Source organism: Schistocerca piceifrons, chromosome 3 (genome assembly GCF_021461385.2).
Source record: "Schistocerca piceifrons isolate TAMUIC-IGC-003096 chromosome 3, iqSchPice1.1, whole genome shotgun sequence".
Taxonomy (NCBI): Eukaryota; Metazoa; Arthropoda; class Insecta; order Orthoptera; family Acrididae; genus Schistocerca; species Schistocerca piceifrons.
In genome coordinates, this window is record NC_060140.1 from 107,758,143 (window position 1) to 107,778,700 (window position 20,558).

Here is a 20,558-nt window from a genome sequence, read left to right on the forward strand (position 1 = left end):
GAGTAGATACATCCTTCCCGCTTGTTTTCAAACTTATTTCAACCTTTTCCCGTGAGTGGCGCCGTAACAGCATGTCTTCAAGATGGCTGCTACACTTGACGTTCGTCAGAAGCAATGTGCTGTCACAGAATTCCTGTACTGTGAAAACGAGACAGTGGGAAACATCCATAAGACGTTGAAAAAGGTGTATGGAGATGTTGCTGTCGATCTCAGTACAGTTAGTCGGTGGGCAAGCAGGTTACGTGACGAAAGCGGGCACAGCAATATTGAGGATTGTCCTCGCAGCGGCAGGCCGCACACACTCCAGACAATGTGCAGAGAGTTAACGAATTGGTGACTGCTGACAGACGCATCACAGTGAACGAATTGTCATGCTACATTGGGATAGGGGAAAGAAGTGTTTGCAGAATACTGAAAAGTGTTGGCGTTAAAAAAGGTTTGTGCCAGGTGGGTTCCCAGGATGTTGACAGTGGCTCACAAAGAAACAAGAAAAACGGTATGCAGCGAACTTTTGGAACAGTACGAGAATGGTGGTGAAGAATGTCTTGGAAGAATTGTGACGGGTGATGAAACATGGCTCCATCATTTTTCACCTGATACGAAGAGGCAATCAATGGAGTGGCACCATGCAAACTTACCCAAGAAAAAAAATTAAAAAACCAAGGAACCACCATAAACTCTGATGCATATGTGACGACAATGAAGAAACTTCAAGCTCGACTGAGTCGTGTTCGACCACATCATGCAGGGATGTTGTGTTGTTGCACAACAATGCACGGCCACATGTCAGTCAAAAAACCATGGAAGCGATCACAAAACTCGGATGGACAACACTGAAAAACCCGCCTTACAGTCCTGACCTGGCTCCATGTGACTGTCATCTCTTTGTGAAACTGAAAGACTCTCTTCGTGGAACAAGGTTTGAAGGTGATGGCTTCCTTGTGCACGCTGCTAAACAGTGGCTCCAACAGGTTGGTGCAGAATTTTACCGTGCGAGTATACAGGCGCTGGTCCCAAGATGGCGTATGGCAGTTGAGAGGGATGGAAATTACGTGGAGAAATGAAAATATTGTTCCTAAAGGATGTGTCTACACACTGTAAAACTTTCAAATATGTAGAATAAAAGATGGATTTAAAAAAAATAGTGTGCATTTCTTTTGGAGTGGATCTCGTATAAATAGTAACATACTGTTTCGGTGCTATGGAAAAATCCTATTCTTATTGCGCTCTAAATTCTCATGGAAAATTCCAGTGATGGACACATATCAAAATATTTAAGTGTAGTTCCTTACTTGAAACTTGGTTGTTGCAGGTTAATGTTGAAAAGGTACCATCAGTGCTAAAATTAATGAGTATTCTTGACAGTGAATTACACATAAAAAATCTACACTATTGAAAGTGGCCACATTTCGCGTCACGTTACACGCACTGCGGACACATCTTACTTGAGAATTCCAATCAAATTGGGACCTTGCACTTGCGACACAAATAGCTTGTCCTCCTCTTCTTTTTTGGTGGACAAATGCGACATGTTTCCCTTCCTTCCCTTAGTAGTTAGTCCTTTTCCAGATCTTCGTTGAGACGTACCTCAGCTCCTAGAACTCGAGCGATAGAAAATCTCAATTCTCGTGGAAGGTGTTTGTTGATTATTGATTCGATCAGTTCTTTTCAAAGAGCTTTTATGAAGTTCATCCTGATAAGTACAGTTCTTTCCTTGAATGACTGATGAACAGTGTATCATAGATAACACTCATATCAAGAATACGGGAATACACAGCCATGCGGTACTGTGACTTCAACAATATTTAGCACTCTTCCCATCTGCAGTATCAATACCACCCTTTGTGTTATGATAGTGGGCTATAATTACAGCTTTTTGACTTTCCACATCACTTTCTATGGAGTGATGCATTTTTACTATAAGCATTACTGCTCTTCCTTTCTTAGGCACGTGGGAATTCAGGGTGATGGGTTTGATAAATTCTTACAGCGTTGATTCAACTTCACGTCCACGGGAAGGCTAGAAAGAAACTGGAGTGTCTTTTCGGTTCTTTCGCATTGTTCCCATTACGGTCAAACCATTTTTCCGCAGCACGTCTGCAAGTTCGATTGTCAAATACCAGTTACCAGCGGTAATGTTTCGGTTACTATGTGCTATTGGTTTGCACGATCTGAGGACAGCCTGGGTTGTTGTTGTTGTGGTCTTCAGTCCTGAGACTGGTTTGCTGCAGCTCTCCGTGCTACTCTATCCTGTGCAAGCTTTTTCATCTCCCAGTACTTACCGCAACCTACATCCTTCTGAATCTGCTTAATGTATTCATCTCTTGGTCTCCCTCTACGATTTTTACCCTCCACGCTGCCCTCCAATGCTAAATTTGTGATCCCTTGATGCCTCAGAACATGTCCTACCAACCGGTCCCTTCTTCTTGTCAAGTAGTGCCACAAACTCCTCTTCTCCCCAATTCTATTCAATACCTCCTCATTAGTTATGTGATCTACCCATCTAATCTTCAGCATTCTTCTGTAGCACCACATTTCGAAATCTTCTATTCTCTTCTTGTCCAAACTATTTATCGTCCACGTTTCACGTCCATACATGGCTACACTCCATACAAATACTTTCAGAAACGACTTCCTGACACTTAAATCTATACTCGATGCTAACAAATTTCTCTTCTTCATAAACGCTTTCCTTGCCATTGCCAGTCGACATTTTATATCCTCTCTACTTCGACCATCATCAGTTATTTTACTCCCCAGATAGCAAAACTCCTTTACTACATTAAGCGTCTCATTTCCTAATCTAATTCCCTCAGCATCACCTGACTTAATTCGACTACATTCCATTATCCTCATTTTGCTTTTGTTGATGTTCATCTTATATCCTGCTTTCAAGACACTGTCCATTCCGTTCAACTGCTCTTCCAAGTACTTTGCTGTCTCTGACAGAATCACAATGTCATCGGCGAGCCATTAAGTTTTTATTTCTTCTCCATGGATTTTAATACCCACTCCGAACTTTTCTTTTGTTTCCTTTACTGCTTGCTCAATATGCAGATTGAGTAACATTGGGGACAGGCTACAACCCTGTCTCACTCCCTTCCCAACCGCTGCTTCCCTTTCACGCCCCTCGACTCTTATAACTGCCATCTGGTTTCTGTACAATTTGTAAATAGCCTTTTGTTCCCTATATTTTACCCCTGCCACCTTCAGAATTTGAAAGAGAATATTCCAGTCAACATTGTCAAAAGCTTTCTCGAAGTCTACAAATACTAGAAACGTAGGTTTGCCTTTCCTTAATCTTTCTTCTAAGATAAGTCGTAAGGTCAGTATTGCCTCACGTGTTCGAATATTTCTACGGAATCCAAACTGATCTTTCCCAAGGTTGGCTTCTACTAGTTTTTCCATTGGTCTGTAAAGAATTCGCGTTAGTATTTTGCAGCTGTGGCTTATTAAACTGATTGTTTGGTAGTTTTCACATCTGTCAACACCTGCTTTCTTTGGGATTGGAATTATTATATTCTTCTTGAATTCTGAGGGTATTTCACCCGTCTCATACATGTTGCTCGCCAGATGGTAGAGTTTTGTCAGGACTGGTTCTCTCAAGGCCGTTAGCAGTTCTAAAGAAATGTTGTCAACTCCCGGGGCCTTGTTTGGACTCAGGTCTTTCAGTGCTCTGTCAAACTCTTGACGCTGTATTGTATCTCCCATTTCGTCTTCATCTAAATTCTCTTCCATTTCCAGAATATTGTACTCAAGTACGTCGCCCTTGTATAGACCCTCTATATACTCCTTCCACCTTTCTGCTTTCCCTTCTTTGCTTAGAACTGGGTTTCCATCTGAGCTCTGGGTGGGGACGGGGTATTTCTTCTTGTCTGTGGAAAGTCTCGCTCGCTACCTTTTCCACAGTAGAGATAGGTGTTGAAGGCATAATTACTCCTGGAATCGGTGGGACAGTGAAGTTTCAGGCCCAACTTCGCCGGTTTAGATGTAGTATACATTTTGAACTTGCAGCGTTTTCTAAAGCCGATTGGCGTTTCGTGAACTGTAGCGTCAGCCCCAAGAATATAGGATCGTGCGAATTTGTCAAATGTTTGTTAATGCAGCGATGTCACCATTCCATCCTCTCTCCGATCACCCCTCTCCCCGCCCAACCACCAGCACCACCACCGCCCCTATCACATCAATATTCTTTCCGAGAAACCTGGTTAGTGACACCCGTTCTCTTCTGTGGACGGCCTGGTAAATGCCGCCATTTGGAAGTACCGTAATATTATCCACGATGTACGGGTAAGAGTGAAACAAAGTGCCGTGCGGTGTGTTGCAGAAGGGCGTGGTGGGCGGCACGCTGCTGGGTCTGCGGCTGGCCACCAGGGGCGCGCGTGTGCTCAACGTGGCGTCGGTGGCCGCGCTGGGCGCCTTCAGCTGCGCCCCCGTCTACACCGCCACCAAGCACGCCGTCGTCGCGCTCACCCGCTGCTACGGGGTCAGTGACTCAGTGGCCGCCACGGCAGTCTAACTACACTACCGGCCATTAAAATTGCTACACCACGAAGATGTGCTACAGACGCGAAATTTAACCGACGGGAAGAAGATGGTGTGATATGCAAATGATTACCTTCTAACAGCATTCACCCAACGCTGGCGCCGGTAGCGACACCTACAACGTGCCGACGTGAGGAAAGTTCCCAACTGACTTCTCATACACAAACAGCAGTTGACCGGCGTTGCCTGGTGAAACGTTGTTGTGATGCCTTGTGTAAGGAGGAGAAATGCGTACCATCACGCTTCCCACTTTGATAAAGGTCGGATTGTAGCCTATCGCTATTGCGGTTTATCGTATCGCAGACATTGCTGCTCGCGTTGGTCGAGATCCAATGACTGTTAGAAGAATATGGAATCGGTGGGTTCAGCAGGGTAATACGGAACGCCGTGCTGGATCCCAGTGGCCTCGTATCACTAGCAGTCGAGATGACAGGCATCTTATCCGCATGCCTGTAACGGATCGTGCAGCCACGTCTCGATCCCTGAGTCAACAGATGGGGACGTTTGCAAGACAACAACCATCTGCACGAACAGTTCGACGACGTTTGAAGCAGCATGGGCTATCAGCTCGGAGTCTGTGGCTGCGGTTACCCTTGACGCTGCATCACAGACTGGAGCGCCTGTGATTGCGTACTCAACGACGAGCCTGGGTGCACGAATGGCAAAACGTCATTTTTCCGGATGAATCCAGGTTCTGTTTACAGCAGCATGATGGTCGCATCCGTGTTTGGCGACATCGCGGTGAACGCACATTCGAAGCGTGTATTCGCCATCGCCATACTGGCGTATCACCCAGCGTGATGATATGGGGTGCCATTGGTTACACGTCTCGGTCACCTCTTCTTCTCATTGACGGCACTTTGAACAGTGGACGTTACATTTTAGATGTGTTACGTCCCGTGGCTCTACGCTTCATTCCATCTCTGCGAAACCCTACATTTCAGCAGGATAATGCACGACCGCATATTTGCAGGTCCTGTACGGGCCTTTCTAGATACAGAAAATGTTCGACTGCTGCCCTGGCCAGCACATTCTCCAGATCTCTCACCAATTGCAAACGTCTGGTCAATGGTGGCCGAGCAACTGGGTTGTCACAATACGGCAGTGACTACTCTTGATGAACTGTGGTATCGTGTTGAAGCTGCATGGGCAGCTGCACCTGTACACGCCATCCAAGCTCTGTTTGACTCAATGCCCAGGTGTATCAAGGCCGCTATTACGGCCAGAGGTGGTTGTTCTAGGTACTGATTTCTTAGGATCTATGCACCCAAATTGCGTGAAAATGTAATCACGTGTCAGTTCTAGTATAATATATTTGTCCAATAAATACCCGTTTATCATCTGCATTTCTTCTTGGTGTAGCAATTTTAGTGGCCAGTAGTGTATGTTCCTGCGGCAGATGGTCTGTTAGACTACGTTACAAGTGCTATCTTACCAGAGTGACGTAGGAAGGAGGCATGCTGAATGGACGAGGCTCTCGTGTAACAAACATCAACCATCAGTAAAAGAAATGAAACGCCACAGCCATACCGTCAAAGAAAAATGTTTCAGAGGACTACTTTCGACGCAACACTAACGCCATCTTTAGGTCCACTGTAAAACAAAAGAATACTTGCATTCCTTGGCCTCTCGTATCGTCCAACCCATATATACTAATCAGCCAGAACGTTATGGGCACTTACCTACTATCGATATAAGGCCGGCCAAGCGATAGCAGCATCAGCTGGCGAGGAATGACTGCTAGACAGACACACTGACTGTGCAGGTAGGATAAGTGGGCATGCTCTCAATGTGTAGAATGAGGAAGGTGCGTAATCTGTCTGACTGACCGAGGGCAGATTGTGATAGCGTGGAGATCTCGCGTCCGTCGGCCGTCGTAATTTAATTTATTATTTAGTACAGAAATTGATTGGTAATGGTGATTGTTGCCTTAATCAAAATGATATTTCATCCAATTTTGATTTAAATTACATGCTTTTGTGAAGTTCTCTTTTTTAACAATATTAATCTTCAGTGGAAATTATTTGTTACGTTAATGAACGTTAGACTCGCTGAACCTTAAAACATGAGCACATAAGTTGAACAAGGGAATAAACTTTTCATATTAATTTCCTCGGCTAGTCAGTTCATTTTAAAGCAAAAAACTTAAATTATTAATTACAATTGCGGCCCACACTCGCCCGAGAGTATTTTTTCTTACCTCCGTTCACCATTGCATTGTAGTCGGAGTCCTGGCTCTGACTCTCGGCTGTGACACTGAAAATAAGAATCTTAAAGCTAAGTATTTTCTGCAACGTCGGGCGGCTGTGGAGAAAAATGTATATTATGTTAATAGCGAGCGAGTTTTTCGCTTCCGCTGATTTTTATAAGTTAATATCGCCACGTAATGACGTGGTTGGCTGCTTGGCCCGCTGCGATTGTTGCACTGTAAATTACTCGAATGCAGCTTAATTCCAGGAAAGTGGACATGAAATCGGGATCACCTCTTACAAATTAAAAGTGAACAATAATATTAAATCAATATATTATCTGCTTAATTAGTACAAATATGCTTACATTTGCCAGCACTCGCAAGATGTCCGTCTACACGCAACCAAGACAAGAGAAGAAGTAAAGACGACTAAAAAATTAACAAAAGAGCGTATCTTGTCGTCTCTTTAGATCATTTTGTTATATTTCTTTGCCCTCGAAACTTACACAGAGAAATTATTATAATACGGATACATGAGAAAAATGTATGTTCGCCTGAGCGGCTGGTGTCCACTTATTATTCAATTTTTAAATGTCTCTTCTTTAAAAATGCTGTTTTTTAAGTCTTTTCTTATTATTTCAGCGGGGACACTATAGAGACTCGGGATAAGCATTTAGGAAACCGTACGACTTATCAGGTGTTCGATCAGTGCTGTGGTGAGCGTCTTCAACACATGGAGAAACCAAGGTGAATACCAAGTCCAAACATCATGGAGTTGGATGGCCAACCCTTATTACAGATGTCGCACATTGTAGGCTGGGCAGACTGATAAAACAGGACAGGTTGCGAACTGTGGCAGTACTAACATCAGACTTTAAAGCTGGGTGGAGTACAAACGTGTCTGAACTCACACTGCTCCGAACACCCCCAATGATGGGCCACTGCAGCAGATGAACCATGCATGTACCAATGTTAACACCACAAAATCGTAGCTACGACTGTAATGAGCATGTAACCATCGGCACTGGACATTGGCGCAGTGGCAGAGCGCTGCAGGGTCTGATGAATCCTGACACCTTCTTCATCGTGCTAATGGGAGGGCGCAAATCAGTCGTCTTCCAGGGGAAAACCTCCCTGACACATGTACTGCAGGATGGAGACAGACTGGCGGCAGCTCCATTATGCTCTGTGGAACATTCACGTGGGCATCCATAGGTCCAGTGGAGCTCATCCATGGCACCCTGACGGCCAAGGAGTATTGTAGACTGGTTGCTGATCACGTACACCCGTTTCACGACGACCATGTTTCCTGACGACAATGGAATTTTTTCACAAAATTATAGGCCATGTCACAAGGCCAGAAGTGTGATGGAGTGGCGAGATCAAATGGCTCTGAGCACTATGGGACTCAACTGCTGAGGTCATTAGTCCCCTAGAACTTAGAACTAGTTAAACCTAACTAACCTAAGTACATCACAAACATCCATGCCCGAGGCAGGATTCGAACCTGCGACCGTAGCGGTCTTGCGGTTCCAGACTGCAGCGCCTTTAACCGCACGGCCACTTCGGCCGGCTGGCGAGATCCAGCTGATGTTAGGGCCCCCAACTCGCCTGATCCGCATCCTGTCAAACACATCTAGGATGTGATGAAATGTATCGTCAGAGCTCGTCCTCTCCCTCTCCGGAATTTACGGGAATTAGGTAGCTTGTGTATGCAGGTGTGGTGCCAACTCCATCCGGCGACCAAGATTTAAAATTGTTGTTCAAATGTGTGTGAAATCTTATGGGACTTAACTGCTACGGTCCTCAGTCCCTAAGCTTACACACTGCTTAACCTAAATTATCCTAAGGACAAACACACACACCCATGCCCGAAGGAGGACTCGAACCTCCGCCGGGACCAGCCGCACCGTCCATGACTAAAGCTCCTGAGACCGCTCGGCTAACCGCGCGCGGCCGACCAAAGCTTCATTGCTTCCTTGCCATGATGCATCACCGCTGTCGTCTGTGCCAATGGTGCGGATACTGGCTATCAGGTAACTGATTGTAATGTGCTGGCTGATCAGTGTAATATTGCACTGCTGTGTACCCAAAATGTAACACCTTGAAGCAAGCATTCAAATCTACATCTACATCTACATCCATACTCCGCAATCCACCTGACGGTGTGTGGCGGAGGGTACCTTGAGTACCTCTATCGGTTCTCCCTTCTATTCCAGTCTCGTATTGTCCGTGGAAAGAAAGATTGTCGGTATGCCTCTGTGTGGGCTCTAATCTCTCTGATTTTATCCTCATGGTCTCTTCGCGAGATATACGTAGGAGGGAGCAATATACTGCTTGACTCCTCGGTGAGGGTATGCTCTCGAAACTTCAACAAAAGCCCGTACCGAGCTATTGAGCGTCTCTCCTGCAGAGTCTTCCACTATCATCTCCGTGGCTCTTTTCCATCTCTTACCATCTTGTTTGGCACATACTCATCTAACGCATATTGTATCAGGTGAAATTCACAGCATGCGTTTGCTGTGACCAGAGACGCACACGATTAGCATTTCGGCGCTGGCGCACATAACTGGCGCCAATAGCGCCACCTGCAAGCGCTATATTTATGGGGAACGTACTGGAATTGTTTCTTCGCGCTTTTGTTTTGCGTAAACAGTTCCAGCATGCGTCTTAGAAGACAGCGAGCGTCTTTCGAGTATGTTTCGGAATTCGACCGAGAAAGAATAGTTGCCTATAGAGATTGCGGATTATCTTGCAGAGAAACCGGTGATCGTGTCGGACGGAACCGAGCAACTGTGATCCGGATCTGTAATCGCTGGATGCAGGAGGGAACGACGGACCGACGGGACCAACAACACACACCTCGCGGCACCGCTACGCACGATAACAGGCTCAAAATGGTTCAAATGGCTCTGAGCACTATGGGACTTAACATCTGCGGTCATCAGTCCCCTAGAACTTAGAACTACTTAAACCTACCTAACCTAAGGACAGCACACAACACCCAGCCATCATGAGGCAGAGAAAATCCCTGACCCCGCCGGGAATCGAACCCGGGAACCCGGGCGTGGGAAGCGAGAACGATACCGCACGACCACGAGATGCGGGCCACGATAACAGGCATATTGTGCGCATGGAAGTGGTGGATTGGTCTGCCACGCCACGAACTATGTCACAACAAGCTTGGTCTGTTACGTAACAAGCAGTGTCCACGCCTACTATTCGACGTCGTTTGCAGCTAAATGGACTGTCCGCAAGGCGTCCATTGCTGCGTACACCAGTGAGTCAACGCAACAGGGCCCGCCTGGTTATCCGTGCGGTCTAACGCACGGCTTTCCGGAGTGGGAAGGAGCGTCTGAGCGTATTGAGCGTATTGAGCATGTCTGGGATGCCTTGCAACGTGCTCTTCAGAAGAGATCTCCACCCCCTCCTACTTTTACGGATTTATGGGCAGCCCTGCAGGATTCATGGTGTCAGTTCCCTCCAGCACCATTTCAGACAATAGTCTAGTACATGCCACGTCCTGCAGCGGCACTTCTGCATGTTCGCGGGGACCCTACGCGATATTAGGCAAGTGTACCAGTTTCTTTGGCTCTTCAGTGTAACTCGTTCCATTCCTCGAACAGCACGATTGACAACAACTGGATTGACCTTGGTGCATGCAGAATTGCTGCCTTAGATCTCCCCATCGCATCCGACAAGTGCTTAATGGGATTCAAGTCGGGGGAACGGCTAGTCCAATCCATTCGCCGAATATACTCTCGTTCCAACAGCTCCTCCACCGACACAGTTCGAAGCGACCGCGCATTGTCATTCATAAAAATGAAGCCAGGGCCGGATGAACTCTAAAAAGGCTCTCACGGGGAAAGAGGACAGTCTCACAATAACGGTGACTGATCTGCTCAAAGATCTGGTGATCAGTAAGCCCTTGCAACATTATGCCTCCCCACAGCGCAACACCTAGACCCTCAAAACTACCATATTCGAGAAGGCTGTACGTATCCCCATATAGAGAGAGGTGGGAACACCTAATGAATCCAGGAACATCGTCGAATATAATCGAACATGCCCTGCCGTCCTCAGTCATCACACAGAATATTGAGGACCATGTATCACCTTTTGTAATGCCCAGCGGACCATCATGAATCGCGACGACTTCTGTGTAATCATTGTCTATCACATCTTTATCACATACTTCTGTATATGGTCCAAACTTCATCGAGCTATGTTACTTGGCAATGACACATCATGCGAAGTTACTTTCGTCTTTAACTTCTGGACACCATTGTAAATAAAAGTAGTTTTGTCCTACTTGTACGTCTGCGGACGTACACTGCCAAAGAAAAATGAAGCACCCAGGAGGGGGAGGGAGAGCGGGGGGCGGGCGAGGAAATGAAAAGAAACTTCACGGGTCGAGATGATATTGGCGCTACTTACGTCGTTACAAAATTGAGCCACTTGCACAAAGAACTTGCCAGTGCGAACCCACAGATCGGTACGACGTTGGCCTAATTGCTTGGACTGATCCAGTCGGGAAGGGTGCCATAAAGCGTTTGCACCCTCACCTGGTGCAAGCTGGTCCACGACTGTTGTAAATGTTGTAAATGGTCCTTTATAATCTGGAGTGTGGCATTGGGATGTATATTACATCCGAGCTGATCTCACACATGTTCTATTGGTGACGGATCTGTGGATCTTGCTGGCCATGGGGGCACCTAAGCTTCACACAGCTAGTTCACAGAGATACGTCCCGTGTGTGAATAAGCACTGTTTTGTTGGAAAATGGCACACGATATGGTTATAGGACAGATAACACATGACGAGGTAGGATCCCCATGAGGTACCGTTATGCCATCAGAGTTCAGTCTTGACCAGAGGTCATACCACACGGTTCCCTACACCATAACGCCTGGAGTACCAACGCTGTCTCTGTTCAGAACGCTGGAGAGTGGGTCTTCTCCTCAGATACCCATCATACAAGCTGACGATGGTCATCCGGGGCGGAGCAGCACTGCGATTCACCGCTTAAAAAAATGCGACGCCATTCATCAGCAGTCCATGTATCCCAGTTACGGCGCCTCTCCAAACGCAGCTATTTGTGTTGAGGTGTTGACGGCAGAGTACTCAAGGGACTGTGATTCCCCGGTCCGGCTACTGCTATCTCTGCTATCTCTGGCCAGTGGTATGTTATGACACAGATGTTGCAGAGTTCTCATTACTTGTCCTCGGATAGCAGGCGGAAGTGTGAGGGATTACGATGCGACTGGTGCACAATAGAGCGATCGTCCCATGCAGTGTTCAGCCACGGTCGACCCTCAAGTTTCCATGCAGTCTACATCTACTTCTACATATCTACATATATACTCCGCTAGCCACCAAGCGGTGTGTGGTGGAGGGCACAATTCGCGCCATAGTCATATTCCCCCCCTCCCCCCCCCCCCCCTCTGTTCCACTCGCGGATCGCGCGATGGATAAACGACTGTCTGAACGCCTCAGTGCGAGCTCTTATTTCCCTTATCTTTGAATGATGATCATTACGCGATCTGAAAGTTGGTGGTAATAATACGGGGTGATTCAAAAAGAATACCACAACTTTAGGAATTTAAAACTCTGCAACGACAAAAGGCAGAGCTAAGCACTATCTGTCGGCGAATTAAGGGAGCTATAAAGTTTCATTTAGTTGTATATTTGTTCGCTTGAGGCGCTGTTGACTAGGCGTCAGCGTCAGTTGATGCTAAGATGGCGACCGCTCAACAGAAGCTTTTTGTGTTATTGAGTACGGCAGAAGTGAATCGACGACAGTTGTTCAGCGTGCATTTCGAACGAAGTATGGTGTTAAACCTCCTAATAGGTGGTGTATTAAACGTTGGTATAAACAGTTTACAGAGAATGGGTGTTTGTGCAAAGGGAAAAGTTCTGGACGGCTGAGAACGAGTGATGAAAATGTAGCACGCATCCAGCAAGCATTTGTTCGCAGCCCAGGAAAATCGACTCGCAGAGCTAGCAGAGAGCTGCAAATTCCACAATCAACTGTATGGAGAGTCCTACGAAAAAGGTTAGTTATGAAACCTTATCGTCTGAAATTGGTTCAAGCACTGTCTGCAGCTGATAAGATTAAAAGAATCGATTTCTGTGATTTTATCCTTGCTCAAATGGAAACAGATGAATCTTTCATTTCAAAGATTGTGTTTAGTGATGAAGCAACTTTCCACACTAACGGGAAACTCAACCGTCACAATGTCTGTATATGGGGCACTGAGAATCCGCGGGAAACAACTCAGTATGAACGTGACTCGCCTAAGGTGAACGTTTTCTGTGCCATTTCAGCCAATAAAGTTTTTGGTCCCTTTTTCTTCGATGGTGCTACTGTAACTGGACTACAGTATCTGGAGATGTTAGAGAATTGGCTGTTCCCTCAGCTCGAACAAGAAGCACAACAATTCATATTTCAGCAGGATGGCACTTATCTGTCCGTAACTACCTGAACGTCAACTACCCGAGGCGATGGATCGGCCGCCAGGCAGCCCGTGACAGAGCACTTCATCACTGGCCTCCAAGAAGCCCTGATCTTACCCCCTGCGATTTTTTCTTATGGGGGTATGTTAAGGATATGGTGTTTCGGCCACCTCTCCCAGCCACCATTGATGATTTGAAACGAGAAATAACAGCAGCTATCCAAACTGTTACGCCTGATATGCTACAGAGAGTGTGGAACGAGTTGGAGTATCGGGTTGATATTGCTCGTGTGTCTGGAGGGGGCCATATTGAACATCTCTGAACTTGTTTCTGAGTGAAAAAAAACCTTTTTAAATGCTCTTTGTAATGATGTATAACAGAAGGCTATATTATGTTTCTTTCATTAAATACACATTTTTAAAGTTGTGGTATTCTTTTTGAATCACCCTGTATATGCTCTACATCCTCGGTGAAGATTGGATTTCGGAATTTAGTGAGCAGCCCCTTGTGTTTAGCGCGTCGTCTATCTGCAAGTGTGTCCCACTTCAAACTTCCGTGATGGCTAAATGTACCAGTCACGAATCTTGCCGCTCTTCTTTGGACCTTCTCAATCTCTTGAATCAGATCCAACTGGTAAGGGTCCCATACAGACGAACAATACTCTAAGACTGGACGAACTAACGTATTGTAAGCTATTTCCTTTGTTGAAGGACTGCATCGCTTCTGGATTCTACCAGTAAACCGCAATCTAGAATTCGCCTTACCCGTTACTTGTGTAATCTGATCATTCCATTTGAGATCACTTCGAATAGTCACACCCAGATACACGACCGATGTTACCGCTTCCAAAGACTGATCATTTATTTTGTACTCATATATTAGTGGGGATTTTCGCCTTGTTATACGCAGTAGGTTACACTTACTAATATTGAGAGATAACTGCCAGTCATTACACCGCGCATTTATTTTCTGCAAATCCTCATTGATTTGTTCACAACTTTCATGTGATACTACTTTCCTTTAGACTACAGTATCATCGGCAAACAGTCTAAGGCCGCTGTCAATACCATCAACCAGATCGTTTATGTAACACGTAAAAAGCAGAGGACCTATTACGCTACCCTGGGGCACACCTGAAGTTACTCTTGTTTCTGTTGAAGTTACGCCGTTCAGGACGACATACTGCTCCCTGTCTGTTAGAAAACTTTCTATCCAACCGCATCTGTCATTGGATAGACCGTAAGCGCGCACTTTTTGTAGCAGGCGACAGTGCGGAACTGAGTCGAACGCGTTTCGAAAGTCAAGAAATATGGCATCAACCTGGGAGCCGGTATCTAGAGCCTGTTGTATATCATGCAGAAAGAGGGCCAGCTGTGTCTCGCATGACCGCTGTTTCCTAAAACCGTGCTGGTTTCTGCAGATGAGCTTCTCAGAGTCTAGAAAGGTCATTATGTCTGAACACAAAATATGTTCCATGATTATACAACAAATCGATGTCAGTGAAATTGGCCGGTAATTATGCGCATCCGATTTTCTACTCTTTTTGTAGATTGCTGTGGCCTGGACCTTCTTCCAATCCAGTGGAACTTTCCGCCGTTCCAGTGATCTCTGATAGATGATGGATAAGAATGGTGCTATATTTGTAGCATAGTCAACATAAAATCTCACGGGGATACCGTCTGAGCCAGATGCCTTTCTGGTGTCTAAGGATCTTAACTTTTTTACAATTCCAGATACACTAAACACTATGTCAACCATCCTTTCGTTTGTTCGATGATTGTAAGGGGGAATGGTGCTGCAGTACTCTATCGTAAACGAGTTTTTGAAAGCTAGGTTTAGAATTTCGGCCTTCTGTTTATCATCATCAGTTACATTACCCATACTGTCAGCAAGTGAAGGTATTGAATTATTTGTAGCGTTCATAGATTTTACGTACGACCAAAATTTTTTGGGGTTATTTTTAGAATCTGCAGATAAAATATTACTTTCAGATTCGTTAAAAGAGTCTCTCATTGTCCTTCTGACAGCTGCTTTCATTTCGCATAATTTCTGTTTGTCAGCGGGGGCGGTGACTACGTTTAAAACGACTGTGCAAAATTCTGTGCTTTCTCAGAAACTTCCTAATATGTTTGTTGTACCAAGGTGGATCCTTTCCCTCCCCTATACTTTTGCTAGGCACATACTCCTCTAGCACATGGTGGACAATACCTTTAAATTCCGACCAAAGATGCTCAATATCTTTGTGTCCCGCGGTGAATGCTTGGAGCTATGAAGTTATTCATTAATGACACTTTTATTTGCTTTCCCAAACAAGAAACACCGGAATTGAAAATACCATGCTGTTTACGCCCCTTACATGCCCTGCCAGGTCTAGTAACAGCACTAAACACGAACAACGCTAATGCACTCTGGTGGCCGTTCCACCTGACACAAAGAGCTACAACTCTTAATCATTTGCATATCCGTCGATGGTGTGTGTGCATCTACAAAGTTATATTGACGTCCGGCTATATCTTCTGACAGGATCACTTTTTTTTGTCAGGCAGTTTATTTGGGCTTACATTCAAGGGGAATAGGGAACGAAGGAATATACTTCATAAAACTTTAAAAAAGGTATGAAACAAAAATAAAACAGATGACAAAAACAGACGTAGTTTATTCTAAAGTGGATATCGTTACACACCTGTGAAATCAGAATCTGTTCTTGGGTAAAAAACCTTTTGCTCCACCCTGGCCGCTGTAATATTCTTGGATACTCGTTGGCATGTTTGGTCGAAATGTCACTGCTGAGATAGGTCACACGTTTCAGCCTCGGCCCTCCTGACGTCACCCAGTGTGAGAGGGATTCTGTGACGTGACATGTGATGATGTATCATCATGATCTGGATTCATTTTGGATTATGGCGTGTGGACACACATTTGTAAAATGAATCCGACACTTACACAATGTAAAATGTGATGTACGGAAAATGATGTCAGGCATGTACTCGAAAATGACGTAAAGTCGAAATTAGTTATGACACAAATTAAATAAGGAACATTAGTATACAGCCTGCCATGCACCATGTTTTCGCTTGTAAATTATTTAGAGGCTATGAATCCACACAGAAACAAAATTTCATTGGATAGTTGCATCTACCACCAATCATTTGCCAGTTCATTTCTTTCAGCATCCACGTAACACTCTCCTATGGCTCAAAAAAAACTTGAGATCATTCGTGCCTGCCCTTCATTGTACACTTTTAATATCCTCTGTTACTACTATGCGATACAGGTGCTACACACTTGAGCAATATTCTACGGTGTTTTGCACGAGTGTTTTGTGTTCAATTTCATTAGCAGACCGATTGCATTTCCCCAGTATTCTACCAGTGAAACAAAATCTACCACCCGTTTTACCTACTACTCAATCTACGTAATCCATTTCACATCTCAACAAATTGTATATCCAGGAATTTGAATCAAAAATATAAATTAAAAGTTTTTTTTAAAAAATTAGGTTTTGTATGGTTTTGTTTATTTTGAATTAATTTGTATTCCAACTTTGGCTCGTTGATACAGTAATCAACCAGTATCTCTGATGAACTTTAACGCTTTTTCACATCTTCTTGGTGTGTCACGGTGGTTGTCGATTTCATGCACCCGTTCTCTAGGGGTAGCGTCTTTGGTTCGAACGCCATCACTGCGTAAATGGTTCAAATGGCTGTGAGCACTATGGGACTTACATCTCAGGTCATCAGTCGCCTAGAACTTAGAACTACTTAAACCTAACTAACCTCAGGACATTAGACACATCCATCCCCGAGGCAGGATTCGAACCTGCGACCGTAGCGGTCGCGCTGTTCCAGACTGAAGCGCCTAGAACCGCTCGGCCACCAGCGGCCGGCACCGCGTAAATCTTGAATAAAAATCATCAGCATTGACGGCCGAAGACTTCCGGCCGGAGAAATCACCCTCATTCTGTCAACAGCCCTGCCAAGGGGGCGGAGGAGCAGACAGAGGGTCAGGGCACTCTGTTACCCTTGCGGTGGGAAACTGCTCCTAAAGGCAGAAGAATCAGCAATGAACAACGGCATGAGGATGCAGAAGGCAATGGAAACCACTGCATTTAAGACACATAATGTGTATCCACAGGACATGTGGCCTGTAACTGAAAAAAGTATCATGATGATCATCTCTTCCTTGGCAAGAGCCTCCGGAATAGTCCACCATTCGGATCTCCGGGAGGGGACTGCCAAGGCGGAGGTGACCATGAGAAAAAGATTGAATAATCAACGAAAAGATACCGTTCTACGAGTCAGAGCGTTTAATGGGCTTGGTACTAAGAATGAGACAGGAGAGAGGCTAATTGAGTTCTCCAATAAATGTGAGCCAGTAATACCGAATACTCCGTTAAAGAATAACAAGACGAGGAGGTATACTGGAAAAGGCCGGGAGATACTGGAAGGTTTCAGTTACATTACATCATGGTCAAAGATTCTGTTATCTGATACTGCACTGTGAGACGTACCTAGGAGAAGATATAGACTCAGGTCACAATGTAGTAGTGATGAACAGTAAGCTGAAGTTTAGGTGACTAGTCAGGACGAATCAAGTGAGAAGAAGTGGGATATGGGAGTACTAAGGGATGAAAAGACAGTTTTGAAGTTCTCGGAGGCTATAGATACTGCAATAAGGAATAGCTCAGTACGCTGCTCAGTTGAAGAGAAATGGGCATCTCTAATACGAGCTTTCACAGAAGTTGGCAATAAGATCATAGGTACAAAGAAGGTAACTGCAAAGAAACCATGGGTAAAAGAAGAAATGCTTCAGACGATCGATGAATGAAAGAAGTACCAAAATGTCCAGGGAAATTCATGAATACAGAAATATAAGTCGCTGAGGAATGAAATAAACAGAAAGTGCAGGGAAGCTAAGACGAAATGACTGCATTAAAAATGTGAAGAAAGCGGAGAAGAAATGATTGTCGGGATGACTGACTGACTATCGTCTACACAATTACGAAGGCTGCAAGAACTGACAAGTGCGAGGATTATCGCACAATGAACTTAACAGCTCATGCATCCACAAGTTGATGACAACAATAACATACACAAGAATGGAAAAGAAAACTGAAGATGTGTTAGATGACGATCAGTTTGGCTTTAGGAAAGGTAAAGGCACTAGAGAGGCAGTTCTGGCGTTGCTATTGATACTGGAAGCAAGACTAAAGAAAAATCAGGACACGTTCATAGGATTTGTCGACTTGGGGAAAGCGTTCGACAATAATGAATGGTGGAAGATGTTCGAAATTCTGAGGAAAATTGGGGTTAGCTATATGGAGAGAAGTATAATATACAACATGGACAAGAACCAAGAGGGAATAACAGTAATAGTAGAAGACCAAGAACGAAGTGATTAAAAAGGGTGTAAGACGGGGATGTAGTCGTTCGCCCCTACTGTTCAATCTGTACATCGAAGAAGCAATGACGAAAATAAAAGAGAGATTCAGGAGTGGAATTAAAATTCAAGGTGAAAGGATATCACTAATACGATTCGCTGATTACATTGTTCTCGTCGATGAAAGTGAAGAAGAATTACAGGATCTACTGAATGAAATGATCTAAAGAGTACAGAATACGGACAGAGAGTAAATCGAAGAAAGACGAAAATAATGAGAAGTAGCAGAAATGTAATAAGAAACTTAACATCAGGATTGGTGATCATAATGTAGATGTTGTTACTGTATTCATCTCTTGCTCTCCCTCTACGGTTTTCACCCCCACCCCCTCCCCTACACACACACACTTCCCTCGAGTACTAAATTGGTGAACATTTGATACCTCGAAACGTGTCCTATCCACTGATCCCTTCTTTTGGTCAATTTGTGCCACAAACTTCCTTTCTTCCCACTTCTATTCAGTACCTCCTTATTAGTTGCTGATCTACCCATCTAATCTTCAACGTACTTTTGTAGCATCACATTTCAAAAGCTTCTACTCTCTTCTTGTCTAAACTGTTTCACTTCCATACACTCCAGACAAATACTTTCAGAAAATAATTCCTAACACTTATATCTATATTCGATGTTAATAAATTTGCCTTCTTCAGAAATGCTTTTCTTGCCATTGGCAGTCTACTTTTTACATCCTCTCTACTTCGGCCATCAGTAGTTAGTTTGCTGCCCAAATAGCAAAACGCACCTAGTGTCGTTTCCAAATCTAATTTCCCCAGCATCGCCTGACATAGTTCTACTACATTCCACTACTCTTGGTATGCTTTTTTTGCTGTTCATTTTATATCCTCCTTTCAAGACAATGTCCATTCCGTTCAACTGCTCTTCGAAGTCCTGTGCTGTTTCTGACAGAATTACAGTGTCATCGACAAACCTAAAAGTTTTTATTTCTTTTCCTTGAACTTTCATTCCTACTCCAAATTTTTCTCTGATTTCCTTCACTGCTTGTTCAGTGTACTGATTGAATAACATCAGGGATAGGGTACAACCCTGTCTCACTCCCTTCTCAACCGCTGCTTCCCTTTCATGCCCGTTGACTACTATAACGGCCGTCTGGTTTCTACACCACTTATAAATAGCCTTTCGCTCCCTTTGTTTTACCCCTGCTGCCTTCAGAACTTCAAAGAGAGCATTCCAGACTACACCATCAAAAGCCTTCACCAAGTCTACAAATGCGATAAATGTAGGTTTGTCTTTGCTGAACTTAAATTCTAAGATAAGTGGTAGGGTCGGTGTTATTACATTTCTCCGGAATCCAAACTGATCTTCGCCAGTGTCGGCTCCTACGGGTTTTTCCATTCTTCTGTACAGGATTCGTGTTAGTATTTTGCAGCTGTGACTTATTAAACTGATAGTTCGGTAATTTTTACACTTGCCATCAACTTCTTTCATTAGAATTAGAATTATTATATTCTTCTTGAAGTGAGAGGGTATTCCGCTTGTCTCGTAACATCTTGCACACTAGATGGAAGAGTTTTGTCACGGATGGCTCTCCCAAGGCTATCAGTAGTTCTGACGGAATATCGTCCACAGCCAGGGCGTTGTTTCGACTTAGGTCTTTCAGCGATCTGTCAATTTCTTCTCGTATCTCATCTCCATCTACGTCCACTTTCATTTCTATAATATTGCCTCCAAGAACATCCTCCTTTGATGGACCCTCTAATACTCCTTCCACCTTTCAGCTTTCCCTTCTTTGCTTAGGACTGGTTTTCCATCTGAACTCTTGTTATTCAAATAGTCGCTTCTCTTTTCTCCAAAGGGCTCTTTAATTTTCCTGTAGGCGGTATATGTCTTTCCCCTCGAGAAATATGCTTCACCTGATTTGCTTGCTGCATTTCTCTATTTTCTCTTTTCATCAATTAATTTTAATAT

The 20,558-nt window shown here is 44.5% G+C and overlaps 1 protein-coding gene across 2 annotated transcripts in view; it reads left to right on the plus strand.

Moving 5' to 3' along the window:
- The window catches only part of LOC124789870 (15-hydroxyprostaglandin dehydrogenase [NAD(+)]-like), a 165,068-nt gene that overhangs the window by 123,621 nt on the left and 20,889 nt on the right, over window positions 1-20,558 (plus strand). The window contains exon 6 of one of the 2 annotated variants that reach the window (XM_047257383.1): window positions 4,328-4,486. The exons of the other annotated variant lie outside the window; for it this stretch is intronic. Within the exon in view, the coding sequence (XP_047113339.1) occupies window positions 4,328-4,486 (159 nt within the window). The remainder of the gene's footprint in view (window positions 1-4,327; window positions 4,487-20,558) is intronic. 2 annotated transcript variants of the gene reach the window in all.